Source organism: Quercus suber, unplaced genomic scaffold, assembly GCF_002906115.3.
Source record: "Quercus suber isolate HL8 unplaced genomic scaffold, Cork oak 2.0 scaffold_409, whole genome shotgun sequence".
NCBI classification, from domain to species: Eukaryota; Viridiplantae; Streptophyta; class Magnoliopsida; order Fagales; family Fagaceae; genus Quercus; species Quercus suber.
This window is the reverse complement of record NW_027069860.1, coordinates 391,621-411,427: the sequence shown is the minus strand read 5'-3', so window position 1 is coordinate 411,427 and position 19,807 is coordinate 391,621. Positions and strand designations below refer to the sequence as shown.

Below are 19,807 nucleotides of genomic sequence, written 5' to 3'. Positions count from 1 at the left end.
GAGTCACAAATTTTTATTTAATTTTTGCCATAACTTATTATGTGGCGAGTTGTGAGTGTTAAAGCTGTGAATTCACTACTTTTTCTTTACCATTCATAACTTACTGTGTAATGAGTTGTGGTAAAATTTTATAAAAAGTCATGGTCCTAACATTGTTATCAAAATGAGACTTTTTCTTTTATTTTCTTCTTAATAATGTTTTTTTTTTTTCAAAGAAATGCTTTATTCCATTTCTTATACCTACATCTACATCTATCTCTCTCACTCTCTCTCAAACTTTCTTTTGTTTAACTTCACATTTCCAATTATATATGATCTCTCTTCGTTTCCATTGGAACACGTTTCCTAATATGCTGATTTAATCCCTCTTTCTTTCTCTTACTCAATTCACTCTTTTGTTATTTTCCCAATCAAACGTACTGGTTCATAGCATTCCATTTAAATTTGAGCTTCACTAAAGCGTAGCATGTGGTGCGTCAAATCCGTGAACCTACTATCATATAAAAGTAATTCCCAATTCATTACATCTTTGATCTTCTCAATCTTCTGTTCATACATCTTGATGGTTGTCCCAACTGATGAAGGAGACTCCTTTTATTCTTCCACTTGCCAATAGAGCTACGATGTCTTTTTGAGCTTTAGAGGTGAATATAGCTGGTATGGTTTTACAAGAAATTTATGTAAAGTTTTGAGTGATAAAGGCTTTTACACCTTCATTGACGATAAACTTCCAAGGGAAGAAAGAAATTTCAAGGGAACTTCTCAAAACCATTGAAGATAAATGATTTCCATTATTGTTTTCTCTAAAAGTTATGCAGATTTCAAATGGTGCTTGAATGAACTTTTCAAGATTTTTAAGTGTAGGACAAATGGCCAATTGGTTCTACTGGTATTTTATAATACAAATAAAGTACAAATATGTAATCAAAGGGAAATTTTGGGATAATGCTGGCTAAACATGAGCAGAAGTTAAAGGATAACATGGAGAAGGTTCATAGTTGGAGGGCAACTCTAACTAAAGTGGCTAATTTGTCTTGATGGCCTTATAAAGATGGGTATGTATCGAATGGTGGATTTTATATTAGGTTATTTTAGGTTGATTGTGAGTGAAGTAGGTCAATGCAAAATTGACCAACTTATTAATTATGTCAAAATGGGTCAAACCGCCTTTGATGCTAATATGTTTACACTTTCAACACTAAACCTACAAAAATCTTGTTGTGTTCGTATTATGTTGACAAAGCTTATAAAAAATTATCACCCCTATTTTGAAATTATATGGGAATCTAAAATTTTTATTAAAATTATGTTTTTAAATCAGGATTTTAGTTTGTATTTATATTTCATTTGTTCAAAAAATATTAGTCATAACTCACAAATAGTTTCAAAACAAATATCAGTTTAATAATAATTATTAAAATAACATTAGCTTGTAAGTTTACCCTGTAATGACATTATCACTTTCTTTTTCCCCTAAATGATGATATTATCAGTTACGTTACTCCTAATTCTATGCCACCTTTTTATTAGTGGGTTTTACGCAGTATCACCTGTCATCCTAATCAACACAAGCCCCTGGTGCCCAAGTAGTCCTACCATCCTCATCTACTATAAAAACCTGAAACAAAACCCTAAAAATCAATCACAAACAAAACCTTGGAAAATTGATTAAACCCCAACAAATACAAATCATATGGCTCCTCCCTCCCTTCTCGGACCACCAGCTCTCCGCCACACCAACCCTAAAATCCTTCAAACACTACCACAAAGATTGCAACAATGTCAATCTTATGCAATACCACCAACCCTCTATCCCACTTCTACACAACAAAATTTGCCCAACAATCTCTCTCCCTCTCTCTCTTCAACTCCAAACTTTCCCACTTCAACCCCTACCCTTGACCTTTTCTTCATATCCACAACCGATTTGAAACCAGATTTCCTGCCTCAGTGCTACCTAGTTTACGCTTGGCAGCATGACCCCTTAACCGCTCTTAAACTGATATTTAACCTTAGTCTTGTCAATAAAGATGCGTTCTTTTCTGCAGTTCAATGGTTGAAAGAAGACCACCTTGAAACACTGTCATTGAATATCCAAAACTTTGCACGCTTTGGTTGCTTGAATGTTCTCCCTCAACTTCTTAACAGCTGGGTTCTCGAGAAAAAGGCACGGCTTTATAGTAGATATCATTATTATGATGGGCTCCAAACCAATAATAATAATAAGAAGAAGACTGTGAAGAAGAACAAAAGAACCAGAGAGATGGTAGAGGCTTTAAGAAAAAAGAGGTATATTATTAGGACTAAAAGAGCTGTAAAGATTTACAATTCCAACTCCGATTATAGGTACTTATTTGTATGCGTTGCAGACCTGTTTGCAAAGCTTCTTAAGTCTGATATTGAATATTTGAAGTTGGGTGAAATTGAAAAGATCAGCATGGCTTCAAAATGGTGTCCTTCTCTTGATAGCTTGCAAGACCAACGGACCCTGCTATGCGAGGGCATTGCAAGGCGGGTTTTTCCTCGAGATTCTGATCCTGAGTACAAAGATATTGAAGAGGTTCATTATGCTGATAGGGTTCGAAACCGGCTTTGGCAAGAAGTTCTTGATCCACTCCGTAAGGCACTGAGGAGTGCAAAAAAGAGCCAGTCAGAGCCACCAACACCGGCTCTATCTGATGCCATGAAGAAACTGTATGTGAGAATCTTGGACAGAGGTTACGGTAATGGCAGTCATTCCTTCTCGAAAATGTATGAGGACAAGTATAATGCTTATCTTGAGATTGCAAATCAGTGGGAAAAGGAAAGCAAACTGTTACTTCCAAACGAAATTGTGGCTAATTTAAATAATGGGAGTAGCAGCGAAGTTGTGGAGTGTGAATGGCAGAGACTTGTTAGGCACATGGGAAATAAAGGGAGATTGAAAAACTGTTTGGCAATTTGGGACACATCGAAAACAATTGAAGCAACTCAAATAGACATATGTGCTTCAATGGGGATATTGATTTCAGAACTTAGTGATGAGCCTTGGAAGGGAAAGGTAATCACTTGCAGCAAGAATCCTAAGCTTTGCAAGATTGAAGGTGACAATCTTCAATCCAAGATAGAGTTTATGAAAGGATTAGAATGCGATGGCAACCTAGATTTTCAGAAGGTTTTTGATCTGCTCTTCGAAGTTTCTGAGGCCAAAAAGTTAAGCCCAAGTAGGATGGTCAAGACAGTTTACGTGTTAGGGTTCCAGCAGGAAGGGGATACGGTATTGCCAGAGATTGTTTGTTGGAATCCTAGAGACTCTCCTTTGAGTTTGCTGGCAAGGAAGAAGGAAGGGGTAGCCATGGTTCGTGGGGGTTCGAAGGGCTCACTAACTACAATGTTGGAGGAAAATGTGGTTCCATCTCTGGAGGATTTACTGAAGTCAATTCCAAAGCCAAAGGAGTTGATGGAATTGGCAATTTCTGGAGAAGATTACAATGATCTAATTGTATTTGATTGATGAATCTAAAATTTTGAGAAAATTTGGTTTTAGCAGAATATAATTTTATCTATTTGCACTCTATATAGTCTTTATTATTACAAATTACTGTGATCATTTTTTTTTTTAATTGGTTTTGTTTTTCACTATCCATCAATGAAAAACTTCCCCAGTTTCTTGAGCCCATTTAGAAGTGCACCATTTTGTGGGTTCCAAAACTGTTTTTTCCAAAGTTAGTTTGTTTCTCAGTATCATCCAAAAGGCTATATGCTTTTGATTTTGTGTCAAAAGAAATTCTTGAACCTGATTTTGGTTGCTTTTGTTAATTGATTACCTTAAATAACATAAATGAGTAGGAAGTCCTTTAAAATTTTCTTCTCTTGGTGCTTTGGGGGGTGAAGACCCAACTACAAAATATGTAAAAGCCCAGGTCCAGAGCCCCTCAGCACGCTGGAGAATAGTATGCGCCACAAATACAATGCACTGAACATCGAGTTTGCCCATCAGTCAAGTAACAATCCTCCAACTAAATTCGTACCTTCCAGTTTTGTTTTCAATTTCATCGTGCAGTTCTATGGCTTGATGTAAGTACCAATTTTAATTTATACAATTTATTGAAAGTTAAAGGAGCCACTATCTATATTTCTTCTATAAATAATACTATAAGTACTTTGATTTTGGTACTTTCTTTACAAGCTAATATATAATTTATTGAAAGTAGTGTTAATCACGCACCACTACTTACACACACCCGAAAACACAAAGGCCACATGGCAAAAGAGAACAATAAAATTTGATTCAGTTAGCTATTCTAATTCCAAGTAACTATTCTTCCTATTATTCATGAATAAGATAATCATATAACCAAACACTTAGTTCACTCTCTCTGGCTCTATGCTTCAAGAGATGGGGTAATGGAGGTTATGGTCCAGTTGGGCTTGTCTTGTAGCCAAAATGGGCAAATGTCCTTTTCACGCAAAAAAAGAAGAAGTAGTATTCTGTCTCATTTTTCAAACTAATTAGGGAAATGCCCTTCTTTTGTAATTCGATTTTCTCAAAATCAAGTTTTAATTTAAAACTCAATTTTTGGACAATCGAATTATAGCAAACTGAAAATTAAAAAAAAAAAATTTGCTGGAACTCGAGCTCCATGAAGTTGAGTTCTATGCAATTTTTTAAAGCCTTATAGTGGAGTTTTGAAGTCCTATAGTGGCGTTTTAAAACATGTAAGTTTTTTTCTTAAGTTTGATCGCTCCATAGGGAGCCCTATAGTGGTGTTTTAACATGTGAGTTTTTCCTTAAGTCTGATCACTCCATAGGGAGCCTTATAATGGCGTTTTAAATACCTATACTGGCGTTTTTATGGAACTCGAGCTCCATGAACTCGAGTTCCATGCAATTTTTTTTTCTTTTTAAATTTTACCTGTAGCAGCGTTTCATGGAGGCCTATAGTGGCGTTTTTAATACCTATAAGCTACATGAACTCGAGTTCCATACAATTTTTATTATTTTATTTTATTTTTTAAGTTTGATAGCCCCATACTAAATTTTCTACAAATTTGAGTTTTACATTGAAACTCGATTTTGAGAAAATTGAGTTACAAAAGAGGGGCATTTTCTTAATTAGTTTGGGAAAGGGGGTAGAACGCTGCTTTTTTTGCGTGAAAATGACATTTGCCCATTTTTGCCCTTGTATCATACAGGAAATTGAATGGGGGAAAATCAAATATAAACATGTGAGTTTTAAGTTTTATTGGTTTTTTGAAAGGAAAATTGAATAAGGAAAATCTATAAATTGTCCGTGGTTGATGAAACAATCTTCTAATTTCACCATCTTTCCCCTAAGTGTTTACTGTGGATATCTAATTTACATGATTAGGTTTTGATGTTAATCTAAACTTGTGTTTTGGAAACACAATTTTTTAATTTTGATTCATGTTGTCCTGAACTCTTTTTTTTTTTTTTTTTTTCTTTTTTGATGGTCAATACTCAAACTACTTCATTAAAAAGGGGTTAAACCTGAAAGTAATACATCAGCACAAACCTGATCATAGATCATTGGGGGAGTATCTTCCACCCATATAACACAATGCGTTACATTACAAGCATACTTGGCTAGGAAGTGGGCAGCAACATTACAATTTCTGTTAATATGGTTTGCTTTCCAGACATGAAAATGTTGTAAACATTTCTTCGTCCCTTCAATAATCTTCTAGATAGAACTTGGTGTGGTGTTAGACCGGACTAGAGCAGATATGACTATCTTTACGTCTCCTTCAATTACTACATCCTTCAAGCCCAGGTCTAACGCCAGACAGATTCCTTCATCTACTGCCTTAGCTTCCACCTCTAGTGCTCCCAAAGGCAAAGAGAGCTTTTTACTCATCGCTTCCATCAGACTGCCCTCCTTATTTCTAATGATAACGCCCACCCCACAACTGCCAGCATCCTTAAAAACCGCTTTGTCAACATTGATTTTATACTAGCCAAGCTCTGGAGGGCACCATTGTGCTACGACTTCAAGCCTAGGCCGAGGCATGTGATTGGTTGAGATTATCCCCTACCTAAATTCTTCAACAAATCTGTTAGAATCACTGACAATGGTTTTTGCAGTCTTGCATATCCCCTTATACTTGAGATGGTTTCGGTTGTTCCAAATGTTCCATGCCAGGATTGCAAACACATTCCAATCAAGATTTGGAGCCTCCTCTCTAAGCTTCCAGTAAACATCTATGAAGTCATGTGGGGTATTGTTCCATCTAGGGAATTTGATGCCTGATTCCTTCCATACCTCTGCCGCCAACCTGCATTCCCATAAAGTGTTGGCTAAAGAGTCTTTTTCACCACAAGCTACACACCTATCTTCAATCGTGACTTTCCTTCTAGCCAAGCAGTGGCTTGTCGACAAAATGTCTTTACACGCTCGCCACAGGAAATGCTTGATTTTATTTGGGCATTCAAGATTCCATATAGACTTCTAGAGGTTTGTCATGTTTGAAGAGTCCAAACAGTCCCCACCATACATGTTCCATTTCTTTTCCTTCACCACACTGATGGCCACACCATATGCACTCCTCACTGTAAATTTTTCATTCCTTGTCCATGCCCATATTCTAGAGTCATTAGGGAGGCTCGGGCTGATTGGAATTCTGAGGATAACCTCTGCTTCTTGAGGAAGGAAAACATTTCTCACCTTTTCGCAGTCCTATGTGCCATTCTCTCGGTCTAGCAGATACTCCACCCTTTTTCCCTCTAATTGCTGACTTCTTGGACTGATTACTCGAAAGGTCTTCAGGGATGGCAGCCATCTGTCTCTCTAAATGTCCACAATTTTGCCATTGCCGATGCACCGACTCATTCCTCTCTCCAGGATGCTTTTGGCTTCCCATAAGCTTCTCCAAGTGTAAGATGGTCTCTTTCCTAGTTGAGCATCCAAGAAACTTGTATTTTTGAAGTATTTTGCTTTCAACACTTTATGAAGAAGAGAAGAAGGATTTCGCCCTCTGACTTCCTTTGACATAGCTTTTCCTATGAAATCCATGCCATTTTCCTTTTGTTTTTCTTCTGACCCCATCAAAAGTTTCTTACCATTGAATTTAATTCCATGCATAATGAGTCCAAAAGCTTAAAATAAGACGTCATATAGGTCGAGGTGGCTTGAGCCACCACCTTAATAAGTATCTCCCTACCCACCTTTGAAAGAAGCTTACCCTTCCACCCCGCAATCCGTCTTCCGACTTGGTCTTTAATATGGTTGAAAGCCTTCTTTTTACCTTTTCAAATCAGCAGAGGCAATCCAATGTATTTTTCATGTTGCTTGATTATCTGTTCCCCAAACATATTCTTCACCTCTTCCTGGACTTCCTTTAGTGTATTCCTACTAAAAAAGAGGGAAGTCTTCTCTTTGTTTAATTTCTGACCCGACCCTCATTCATACTCTTTTAAAATCTGGCCTACCTGAATGGCCTTCTTCATGGTTGCTCTACAGAAAATTATGCTGTCATCTACGAAGAATAAATGTGATACTTGAGGAGCCCTTCTACACACTGAAACCCCATTAATCCGACCCAATCTTGCTTCCCTTTGGAACCTGGCAGAGAGACCCTTGGCACATAAAAGGAATAAATATGGGGAAATAGGATCGCCTTGACAAAGACCCCTTGTAGGGGAGGTTTTTCCATTAATAAAAACTGAATACGACACGGTTTTAACACACATCATGGTGAGTTGAATCCACCTTTTTTGGAATCCCATATTCCTTATCATCTCCTCTAAATACCTCCACTCCACCCTATCATACACCTTGCTCATGTCGAGCTTAACTGCCATCAGCCCTTTCTTCCCTTTCTTCCTCATGTTAATACAATGCATGGTCTCAAATGCAATAAAGATGTTATCTGTTATTTGTCTTCTGGGAATAAATGCACTTTAAGCCTCACTAATCACCTTTGGCAGAATCTTCTTTAGCCTATTTGCTAGGTCCTTGGACATGATTTTATATAATACATTGCACAGGCTGATTGGACGAAAATCAGTAACCTTTTGCAGACACTTCACTTTTGGGATTAGACAAATGTACGTCTCATTAAGGGCATAAGGCATAATACCAGAATTTAGAGAATGAAAGATACAACTAATTACATTATGTCCAACAACATCCCAATATTTCTGATAAAAGATGGGGGGGGGGGGGGGCATACCGTCTAGGTCGGGGGATTTTGTGGGATGCATTTGGTTTAGTGCAAATTTGATCTCCTCCTCTCGGAATTCCTCCAACAACTTCTCATTCATTTTTGGCATAATCCGAACATTCTTGGCTTCCACCTTGACTTCATGGTCACTCGGTTGCTCTGTACAGAAGATTTTTTTAAAGTAATCAATAATGGTCTCCTCAATTTTTCCTTTCTCCTCATGCCATTGCCCATCTGCACCCCATAAGCCTTCTATCTTGTTATGCCTCTGCCTTTGAGTTGCTGTTGCGTGGAAGAACTTAGTATTCCTATCACCACATTTCATCCACAATGCCTTTGACCTTTGATTCTACATAAATTCTTCTTGCATAAGCACTTCATTGATTTCTTTCCTGAAGTTCTCAATCTCACTGGCAGTTTCATGTAGCATATTTAGGGCCTCAAGATGTTGAAGATGCTCTTGCTTCACTTTTAAAAATTTGTTCGCATTTTTGAAGACTTCTTGGTTCCATCTTTGAAGGCAGACATGACAGCTTCTTAATCTATTATGAATTTGATAATCCAAGTTTACTCTGAATGGATCCCATTCTTCCTCAATAACTTGCTTGCATTGCTCATCACGGGACCACATAGCCTTAAACAAGAACCTTCTCTTCGGTGGTCTTGAACAAGCCTTCCTTTCCAACCATAAAACCATCAAACAATGATTGGAGGCAGACATTGACACATTATGTACTTTCACTTCAGGGAATAAGCCTCTCCATTCCTCGTTCGCCACCATTCTATCTAAATGAATTAGAGTCCTATGCTCCCCAAGGCGACCAATACACATGTATACCTTTGCCCCACAAAACCCAAATCAATGAGACTGCAATTGTTTAAGCATTCCCTAAACTCCCTCATCTGCCCAACATCCATCTCCATCCAACCCAGTTTCTCCTCTAAATGGGTAATCTCATTAAAATCCCCAAAAAATACCCAAGGCATGTCACATTGTTTTCTCATTGAATCCAACAATTTCCATGAAATATATCTCTTACATATTTCAGGCTGACCGTAAAAGCCTGTCGCTCTCCACAGTGGAGCTCCCGAACCACTGTGCACTATCACATCAATATGCGAATTTGAGCAACTCTTCAATCGCACATCGGTCCCTTCCTTCCAAATCATTGCCAAACCTCCACTCTTCCCATCACTTGGAACTGAAATCTCCTGGGTAAACTCAAGTTTTTGTTGAAATCCCTTCATCTTACTCTCGCTTGCTTTGGTCTCCAATAAGAAGACCAAGATTGGCTTTTTTTTACTTCACCACATCGGTGAGAGTCCGCACTGCCGGGGCTGATCCCAAGCCCCGGCAATTCCACATCAGAATATGCATTAGGCTCGGCGGCGCTGCATCGTAGCCGTTGCCACACTGCTATCCCTGTTGCCTGCTTCCTCTCTTTGCTTGGTACTGCTTTAACCCTTCTTGCTACGTTTCATCTCTATTATGTTTAAGTCTAACTCCTGTAAGGGTATTGGACTCTCCCTCTTATCCTTGCTTACACCTTTTTTTTTATTTTACTAAGGCTTGCGTTTTCCTTTAGGCCCAACTTCTGAGCTAACCTTGCCTTATACTTTCAATGTCCACTCGTTGGCCCCAACGCTTCTGCAATCCAGCCCAACTCGTTGGAGTAAGTCATTGANTGCCACAGTTGCCAAGTGCAAGCCAACTTAATTCACACCCATCTGCAGAATTTGCACAGCATAGTAACCCCATGGCCCTTCCACACTTAGGGACTTGATTTGGTAGGACCGGTTAACCCACTGTCACGAGGATATATATGGATATTGGTGGTTATGGAATATTTTACTAAATGGTCAGAGGTAGTACCGCTTCGCAAAGCCACCGGAGGAGCGGTGGCAAACTTTATCAAAGAAAACATAATCGTGAGGTTCGGAGTACCCCACAGAATCATCAGTGACAATGGCACGCCTTTTGTCAACAGTGAAGTAAGGAAGATGTTAGAATTCTACCAAGTTAAGTATCACCGGTCATCACCTTACTACCCTCAAGGGAATGGGCAAGCGGAGGCAACGAACAAAACCCTTATAAAAATTATAAGTAAAATGAGTCAGGGGTATATGGGAGGATGGGCGATGCACCTGCTAGACGCCCTTTGGGGTTATAGAAATTCGCCTAAGTCAGTCACAGGTTTTTCACCTTTCTCCTTGGTCTATGGGATCGAAGTGGTAAGCCCAGTGGAGATAATGACCCCATCCCTAAGGGTCATGAAGATGCAAGAGAAAGGAAGAGAAGAAGAAGTCTTTGTAGCAAAAAGGTGTGAAGACCTAGAGGGACTTGATGAAAAAAGAGAACAAGCCCAGGAACGCAACCGTAGATACAGGCAAAAGATGACTGAAGCTTACGGCAGGATGACTAGAGAAAGAGTGTTCGCAAAGGACAGCTTGTTCTAAAAGTGGCAGACTATGTTAAAAGAGGCCTGGCAGGACCGTCCAAATTTGCACCAAAATGGGAAGGACCCCTTGTGATAAGGGAAGCACACCCGAGCAGGTACTACTGTTTGACTCAGATGGATGGCAAAGACTTAATGGATCCCATCAACGGGAAATGGTTGAAGCAATATCATGCCTGAGGAGAAAACTTATATGATTGTCTCTTTTCCTTCCTTTGTTTTGTTTAAAAGAAAGAAAAACCTTTATGTTTCTTTTTCCTTACCATTTTCCAAGTGACTATGTCACAACATGAAATTGTAACTTGCTTTAGGCAAGATGTAATGAAAAGCACTAAGTATTATCATCATATGTCATAGCAAAATGTAAAGTGTAGCATCACAAAGTTAAGTTACAAACCCAAGTCATGGCAAACCAGCCAAATAGGTACTACAAGAACACATAACGTACTAAATAGAGTCATAAGGAAAAGGGAATGACAAAACAAGGAAGAAACTGCATCAACGGAGCCTGGAAATAAGAGACTGGTCTCCAAAACGATCGGACCCACCAATACTGGAAAGAAGACGCTCGCGATGGCCCTCCAAGTCTGCCACCTCCTTTCTCAGGATCTCAAAACGCGAGTCAATAGCATCAACAGTGAGTCAGACTCTCCTCATGAAAACAGCACGGGCAATCTCTCGGAGGTAATCCAGAATAAACTCCACAGCAAAGCCTATGCTAATAAGCTCCTGCACCGCAGCCCTCCACTGCAGGATCCTCTCGGTAGAGACAGTGTCAACAAAGCTATGCTCTATGTCATTCAACACACTCCCTAGCATCTTCAGAAAATGCTCTCTAACAGATCGGCCAAGTCGAAAGCCCTGCATGAAGTCACCATGGTTGTTATAGATCATCCCCAAATGAGCAACACAGTCCTCAGGGACTCTAAAGCCATGAAAGTCCACGTAAGGAGGCCCGAAGCCCTAGAAAGCTGCAGGATCAAGGTCATTGACTTCAGGCTAGTCAAAATGAGTAAAAAAGGCAACAGCCTCACTCACAGGATCTGGAAGGGTAGCGAAACTGCTGCTCACTTCAAATGGAGGTGAGGCTATAGGAAAAGGTCATGCCAAGGGAAACACAAGGCATGAGATGAGAAACTAAAAGAGAAAAGAGGAAGGAAACAAACCCACGGGGAGCAAACGAAAATGGACAAGGGGAAAGAAAGCTTACCAGAACTGGCAACACTGGGCTGCAGGAAGAACTGAAGCAGGCACCGAAGGAATGGCAAAAATCGATGCTGTAAATATAGCAGAAGCTGGCGCAGAAAATACAACAGGAATAGGTACTGTGGGCATGGCAGGAGTGGCTACAGCAGGCACACTTACACTTGGTGCAATGCCTAGCCCTTCAAAGGTCTCTGCAAAACAGACATGTAAGAAGAGTGGGCCCAGTAAAGATAAGGAAGGAAAAGTGGACTTAATAAAAAAGGAGGAGGGACGAGAAGGGAAATAGCCGTGAACCCAGCCTCGGGTGGAGCACCCTCTTCTTCCTCGGACTCAGAAACCCTCCTCGACAGGACGAGCTCATCATCAAGATCCTCAAGAATATCCTTGGACTCCTCGGAAGACAAATCAACATCGAGCCCGCGAGTGGCCGAACTGGGAATAGAAGAAGGTGTAACCACCAGGGAAGAGCTTTCCTTCGTAGCCTGAAATAGAGTCGCAAAAGGATCACTGGTAGAAATGATGAGAGGAGTAATAGGTGAAACAGCCTCGAGCTAAGCTATGGCCGGAGAAGCAGCTTCCTTTGGAGTGGGTATCTCGGCCGGAGATGGAGTGGATTCTCTAACCCCTTCAGTGTGAGTACCCTCTTCTCTAGGTACCGATCCAGTGGGAGGGCTAGGAAACTCCGCAGGAATCCCATGCGCAGTAGCAGGAGTGGTGGGTGTCTGAAAAGCTTCACTAGCCCCATCAAAAGAACCCGCCACGAGTGTGCCCACGGAAGCAGACATATTCTCGGCCGTGGGATGATAGATGGAAAGAGGCTCGGGCTGACCCTAGAAGACAAAAGAAAGGGGAAATGCATATATATACACGTGGAAAGGAATAAAAGGACCTACGGCTGATCAAGACAAATGAAGAACACGTGGCAGGTGAAATATGTGCAAAAGAAAAAAAAAAAGAGAAGAAGGAAGACAATGGAAATTACCTCAAAGACAGGCTCTTCAAGCTCAATAGGATGAGCGGCTGACGCATCCTCCTTATACTTAGACTGCAAAGAAAACAGTAGTCACTACATGGGTTAAGCAGCTAAAGCCAAAACGTAGGAGATAATGAAAAAATTTCCTAACAAAACATACTCTTCGCTCGGTGGCAGACATAGGATGGGGAGTTGTTTTCCTCTTGCTGCCCCGTGTCTTGCTAGAAAGGGGAGCACCTATGGCTGGCTGCGTAACAGACTTGGGCTTGATTGCGGATTTATGCTTGGCAGGGTCTTCTTGGTTGCCGCAGGAATATTGGTTACTTTAACTTTCTTCTCCCAACCAGGGGGAAAATCACCCGTAAGCCAACACCACCCTTTTTGCCCATCGTCCCACTCGAAGATGGCAGAACGGCTCTGTTTTTTGGCATAAGCTAACATTGATTTGGAAGGCAAAAGCAATCGAGGGTTGGGAGAGACAAGCATGCTCAGCCCTTCAAGAGGGATAAGGGAAAATCCACGACTACCTACCAACTCCTGCCCAAACGAGGTCATCACTGCCTGCCAATATCCATGCATGGCAGGAGTGCAAAGGCCCTCTCTCGACGAGCCAGGAACAATAACCGCGTTAAAGCGCTGTCTCCAAAAGTCAAAAGCAGTCTGCTGCAGGAAAGGCCGAACTGAAGTAGGGCACTCCCTGAGGTAGGAAAGGTCATCAAGGATGTCCTGGTCCAGCCCAAACTGCCTCCTCACCCAGTTGGCAGGGTAGTGAACAAATCTGACGCCCTCATCAGCTAAGTATGGTAGCCATCCAACATTGGTAGCCGCCAGATAAGTGATCCCCATCTCATCAAAACCAGCCAAAGGGGTAGTGGTCCCAACGGTATCAGTAAACGGACCCATGGCAGAATCAACACATGTATAACCATTACCTAAGTTTTTATAAGCTCTCCAAGAAAAGTCAACACCACTATCAAAAGACTCAACAACCAAGTGACCGAGGGGCTTCAGACCAGACCAACGAAAAGCCAAAGGGAAATCAAATTCAATCCTGTCGCAGAAGTCGGTGATCACTTGTGGACATGATTGGTACTTCTCCTTCGCGAAATGAACGGGCCTACATTTCGCTAAGTATTGGGCACTGTGCTCGAATAACAATTGCTGCAGGATGGTGCTGTGAACAGAGGAAGTAACAATGTGGCAGGAGCCCGCCTGACTCTCGTCACTCTGCAGGATGTCCAGTTGAACATACAAATGCCCCAAGAACACGGGGGCCAGCGGCAAGCTCACTCCAACGGCTATTTTGATAGCCAAGCGGAAAAACAAAGGCTTGACGGCGTAATGGGGGTGCGAACCAAAAACGAACTTGCAAAGCCAAAAAGCGACAAAGGCCGCATAGTGAGCGGCAACAGAAAACTTAGAGGAAGAACTAACCCAGTATGATAGTTTGGCATTCTCGGCCATCCTCTTCCTCAACTCAGCCTCAATGGCTTCTTCCTCCGAAGAAAGCTCTATAGTGGCAAGATCCGTGTCACCTAGGATCGGCAGGAGTAGTTGGTTGGCCACATCTTCAAGAGTCACGGTTAGTTCGCCGCAGGAGAAGAGGAATGTATGGGTGGTGGCGCACCACCGGCGGACCAAGTGACGAAGGTTATAAAGGTCTCGAAAATTGGAAAGACTCCGGGATAATACGATGGCCTTCAAAACGCCGGCCCGCTGTAGCAAACCCATAAAGGCCGTATCAGATAGTTCTCGGTCAACCCACTCCTTCCAACCCAAGGCCGTGCCTGACCCAAACTTGAAATGAATCGGTACAGGAAGAGCGCCCCCCTGACGGATAACCAAATCGGAAATAGAAGAAGACACTGGAGCCCAAGAGATATTGGGGTTCTGTCTACACATGGTGATCCACACACGGCCTGGCGGCGGCGACACGTAATTGCCTGGAACTTCGGGGAAGTGTGGATAAGCGTTATACTAAGGATCGATCAAAGGGGCGACCTCACTGTCTGGGTCACGCAGCGCGTCTCCTTCGTCGGAATGATCGGACTCGGAGTACATGGCTTCCTCGCCCACTTCTTGTCCGAGGGGAGGATCAGGAACCTTCTCTTTCCCTTTGTGGCGGGAGGAACTCTGACTTTTCATCGGAACCATTGTGCGATGGTTCGAATGGTGTAAAAGGGGTATGGGTGCGCGAAGAAGAGAAGACGGTAAAGGAAGAGGGATGGACACGATGTTTTGGAAAAGGAGGTATTGGTGTTTAATTTTCGAAGAGACTCTCTTCTTAAATACCTGAGTCATTAATACCAGTATGAAGGAAGGCGATGGGTCGGCCATTGAAAGAAGAATGAAATTAATGAAGCAGCAGGTGTGTTTTTTGGATAACTGCCATTCTGGGAAAATCGAAGAGACACCACTGTTCATGGCAGGAAAAGAAATATATGTGTATATATGAAGGGACCCACAGTTTTAAAAAGCCCGCGAAGGAAAAGAAAGAAGGGAAACAAAGAAAGGGGACAGAAGGGTCTTCTATTCACATACGGATCGCAGGCACGCTCCATATGTTCAGGGGGCTAAATGTTGAGGGTCATTTCTTAAAATAGGCAGAAGGCAGCCCAACCCATAAAAATGGGCAGCGGACGAGCAGCAAGCTAAGAAAAAGACCATTAGGCTCAAGCAGCAGAAATAATGGATCACAGGCCCTTAAATATAAATAAATGGGTCTTGAAGGAGTAAGTGGGCCTAAAGGCCCGGAAAGAGAGAAAACACCACCCATGGGCAGTATGTGGTATGGAAAGCGAGAATGGGCCGCGGCAGGCCGAAGTGATGAAAACAAAGAAAGTAGGGGATAATGGCAAGCCATGAACCCCAAGGACGAGAATGAGGAAATTGGGCCGAGGAAGCCCAATTGAGTTAGTAAATACCCATGGGATGCAAAGTTAGTAAATGGACCGAGGAAGTCCAAAGGAAGTAAATGGGCCGGATAAGCCCAAGTGAAAAGAGAGGGACATTGGAGCCCACGAGCAAGAACACCAGTGGCCATATTAAGCCACTGGGTGAAAGAAAGGAACGGCAGGACTGAAAAGAGCCCAACGGGAACAAAATCACCACGGCAGGAAAGGTCGAGTAACACGGTGGGAAGCTAAGGCAATTAAAGAATTGGGCTGAAGAGAACACAAAGCCCAGTACTCGGTAAAGTCCAGACCTTATGGGGTGGAAATCAGAGTAATAGCTTGGGAAAAGCCAAGAACGGACGACAGGCAATGCAAGCAAAATGTCCAGTACGCGGCAGATGCATGAACAGCAGGCAGACTTCAGACATAAACCATGCGCAAGGCCCAGGCACCACCAGCTTGTACCCAGCCAATACACGACATGGTGGGATCATGGGTCAGAGGTTAGAGGGCATGGTTTGAAGGTGGGGAAAAGGAGGGAGACCTGTTTTGAGGTTCCTGCTCAAGCTCTTTTGGGATACGTCCTGCTGGATGGCATACCACCCAAAAGAGGCAAGGCTGAGTGGGAACCAATAGGTGCATGCCATGAGGGATAGAGAGAGAGAAACATCACTGCGACAGGACAAAGTGCTGCGGTGGACTAACAGACAAAACGTTATCTGTGTCTGTGACAGAGGGACTCGCAGACAGAGCAGTGAGGGTCTGCGAGTGCGCCCAGACCAGACAAAGACGGTTAGGGGGTAGAATAGTAAAAGTTCGGTCACGGCAGGCACTATAAGAAGGAGGCATCTGCCGCGTACAGAAAAAAGGAACAGGAAGCACAAAAGCAATACAACACAACTTAAAGAAAATACTCTGTAACTTACTTCGAAGAACAGAGGAGCATAACACTAAAAACGACCATTGTGGAAATTACTAAGAAAAGACTAGAAAAGAAAGAAAGAAAGAGAGAAAAAAAAGAGCAAGTGGTAGTGGCATGCACGATAGGCCCCTTCCCTTCTCTCCCTCTCAAATCCCTGTTCTCTTCTATAATTATTTTGGGAATTGTCCATTCGGGTCGCCTCCCTCAAACCCATTAACTTCCGTGGCAAGAATCCCGTTTTCTTTCCTCGGAGGTTAATTGCGTTGAGAAGAGGCGTTCTTCATCTTTGGCCTTACTCTTGCGGACCGAACTGAATTTATTTACATAAACTGTCGATTAAATCTTTATTACCATTTGCCATTACTATTCATTTGTCAAGATTGTTAATGTTATTGTAGTTCGGTCATTTCTCATTAAAAGAACTATCTGGTCATTCTAGAATACGTGATTTTGTTTTATCAATTGTATCTGCCTGCCGCAAGTTTTTTCCTCTGAAACAGCTCTGCATGTCGTAAGCTTTTCTCTGGAACAGCTCAGTCTGCGGTAAGCACTCTCTTGGCAGACGAGGCATAGTTCGCGCACAAACCGGCCAAGTTGAGTTCCAGTGGGCCCGGTCTCGACTCCTGCAACCCAGAACACTTGGGCCTACATTCACAAAGGGCAGCCCAGCCCAACATAGCAAAAAGGCCCCCACAATGTGTAAGTGCCCTGATTCTGCTTTGGTGCTATATGCTGTGTTAGTGACTACTGTAGTGTAGTAGTATCAGTGGAGCATTGCAACAGTGTGCAGTTTGGCATTAGTTAAGGTTGTATAGTAGGTATTAGATATATGTGTGTGCTAGATGATAGCAAATGGGGGATATTGCCATGTATATACCTATAACTAATTTTCTAATAGCAAATATAATAATTCATATGAGCTTGTGACTAACTATTGAGTTGTTAGTGAGCAGTCAAAAAGCTAGGAACCAGCACATAATAATATATACATTTTTTGGGTTATATTTTCTTACAGTTTCTATGCTTGTCTTGACTGTTGGGCTCTTCTAATTGTTTCTGAAATGTATCCATTGGTTTACAATTCTTAAGTGCTAGAAGAAGATAGTAGAGGATCTCATCTTAGCCATGTTTTTATTTAAAGAAAATTTTATATTCTTTGCAAAATGATCAAACCTTCTTTAAAGTTATCGATTTCATTTCATATTATGTTTCTTACATATATATTAATAATTGTTTTCTAATGTTTTCTTATAGTTTTTCTCCATGGGTCATTTTTTTTTTTTTTTTTTTTTGTGAATTGCTTGATGATGACTCAGATGAAAATGAGATAATTATAAAACTTCTCATGGGTTTGACATCACAATGTAAGTGTCGTTGGTATATCGACCGTAATCATTTGGCAGGCCATGAAAGGCTTTATGATGACTACTTTGCCGAAGAACCTGTATATCCTCACAAATTATTTCGAAGGAGATTTCGAATGAGATGTTCTCTTTATCTTTGAATTCTATCTAAGGTAGAAGCTCATGAACCTTACTTTATCCAAAAAAGAAATAATGCCCAAGAGCTTGGTCTATCTCACCTTCAAAAGATGACCGCTCAACTTAGGATACTTGTATATGGAGTAACAAATGATTTATGGATGAATATGTGAGAATAGCATAAAGCATTGTAATGATGAGTCTGAAAAAATTGTTGTTGTAGTGGTTGCTATTTTCTTAGAGGAATACTTGAGGTCCCCAATGAAGACATCGCTAGATTATTAGCCCATGACCAAAACCGTGGATTTCTAGGCATGTTGGGAAGTATTGATTGCATGCATTGGGAATAGAAAAATTGTCCAATTGCATGGAAAGGGATGTATTGTGGTCATATTCGTAAGCCAACTATTATTTTGGAATCAGTGGCTTCATATGATCTTTGGATATGACACTCATTTTTTGGGTTACCTGGGTCAAATAATGATTAACGTATTGGATCATTTTCATGTATTTTCTGAGCTTGCACAAGGACATGCTCATGTAGTTAATTACTCAATCAATGGTCATGATTACACAATGGGATACTATCTTGCTGATGACATATATCCAAAATGGTCAACATTTGTGAAGACAATCTCATCTCCATTAGGAGCAAAAAGAAAGTTATTTGCAAAAGCTTAGAAGGCATATAGGAAGGATATAGAGCATGCATTTGGAGTTCTTTAAACATGATTTGCAATTGTACGTGGACTTGCACGGTTTTCTATCATGAAACACTACAAGACACTATGAAAGCATGCATTATTCTTCATAACATGATTATTGAAGATAAGCGAGATGAAACTGAAGTAGTGGACTTAGATTATGAACAAATTGATGAGATTTCATGTATACCAATGTCACGTGAGCCGACAAATGAATGTACAGAGTTTATTCAAGTTCATCAATGCGTTAGGGATCAAGAAGTTCATTCTCAACTCCAAATGAATCTCGTTGAACATTTATGGCAATTATAACAATAGTCGTGAAAATTTTTGATTTTGTTTAATTGTCTCCTCTTCTTTATGGAGTTGCCATTAAAACTTTTGATTTGGTTTATTTGTTTTATTTTGTTTATTAAGCTGCCATTAAAACTCATTGGCTATGTTGTTTTGCTGTGTTAAGTTCAAGTACTAGCCAATTATTTTGTTGTGTTAAATTTAAGTACCATTTGTCATCAAGGAAGTGGCAAGCTCAAATCTGTTTAATGGGTTTTCTGTTGAGTTAATGTTATTGGATATGAGTTATGTGTGTAAGTTTTCTATGGACTAATTGTTAGTTTAGTTCAATTGAAACAACTTCAACTTGACAGGTTGGCTTTTAGATTGCATTTATAAATATGTTTTTGGCTTTTGATATGAGTCTTGACAGGTTCAACCTTTTTTTTTTTTTGAAGGTGACAGGTTCTAAGTTTTTTTTTTTTTTTAATTATTATTTTTAATTATTTTTAAATGCTTAAGAAAATATGGATTTTTAAAAATATGACAATTGAATAAGAGGATTGTTTGAAAATGTTACCGTTAGAATAAGAATATTTGAAAATATGATTGTGAGGAACAAATAATAAAGAAAGAATAAAATAAGAATTAAAAAGAATTAAGAAATAATATTTAAATGAAGTGATAAAAAAAAAAAATAGAACATTTGATAAATGGTATATTGTAAAATGATGT

The 19,807-nt window shown here is 40.7% G+C and overlaps 1 protein-coding gene across 1 annotated transcript; it reads left to right on the top strand.

Annotated features, from left to right (window-relative positions):
- Positions 1 to 1,693: 1,693 nt before the first annotated feature.
- LOC112009402 (uncharacterized) lies at positions 1,694 to 3,493 on the top strand. The gene has a single exon (XM_024041734.1). It carries the CDS (start codon positions 1,694 to 1,696, stop codon positions 3,491 to 3,493), a length of 1,800 nt encoding a protein of 599 aa, XP_023897502.1.
- The last annotated feature ends 16,314 nt before the right edge of the window (positions 3,494 to 19,807 follow it).

What these genes read in the sequence shown, in the direction of transcription:
- LOC112009402 (XM_024041734.1), top strand. Translation starts at nt 1,694, where the DNA reads ATGGCTCCTCCCTCCCTTCTCGGACCACCAGCTCTCCGCCACACCAAC.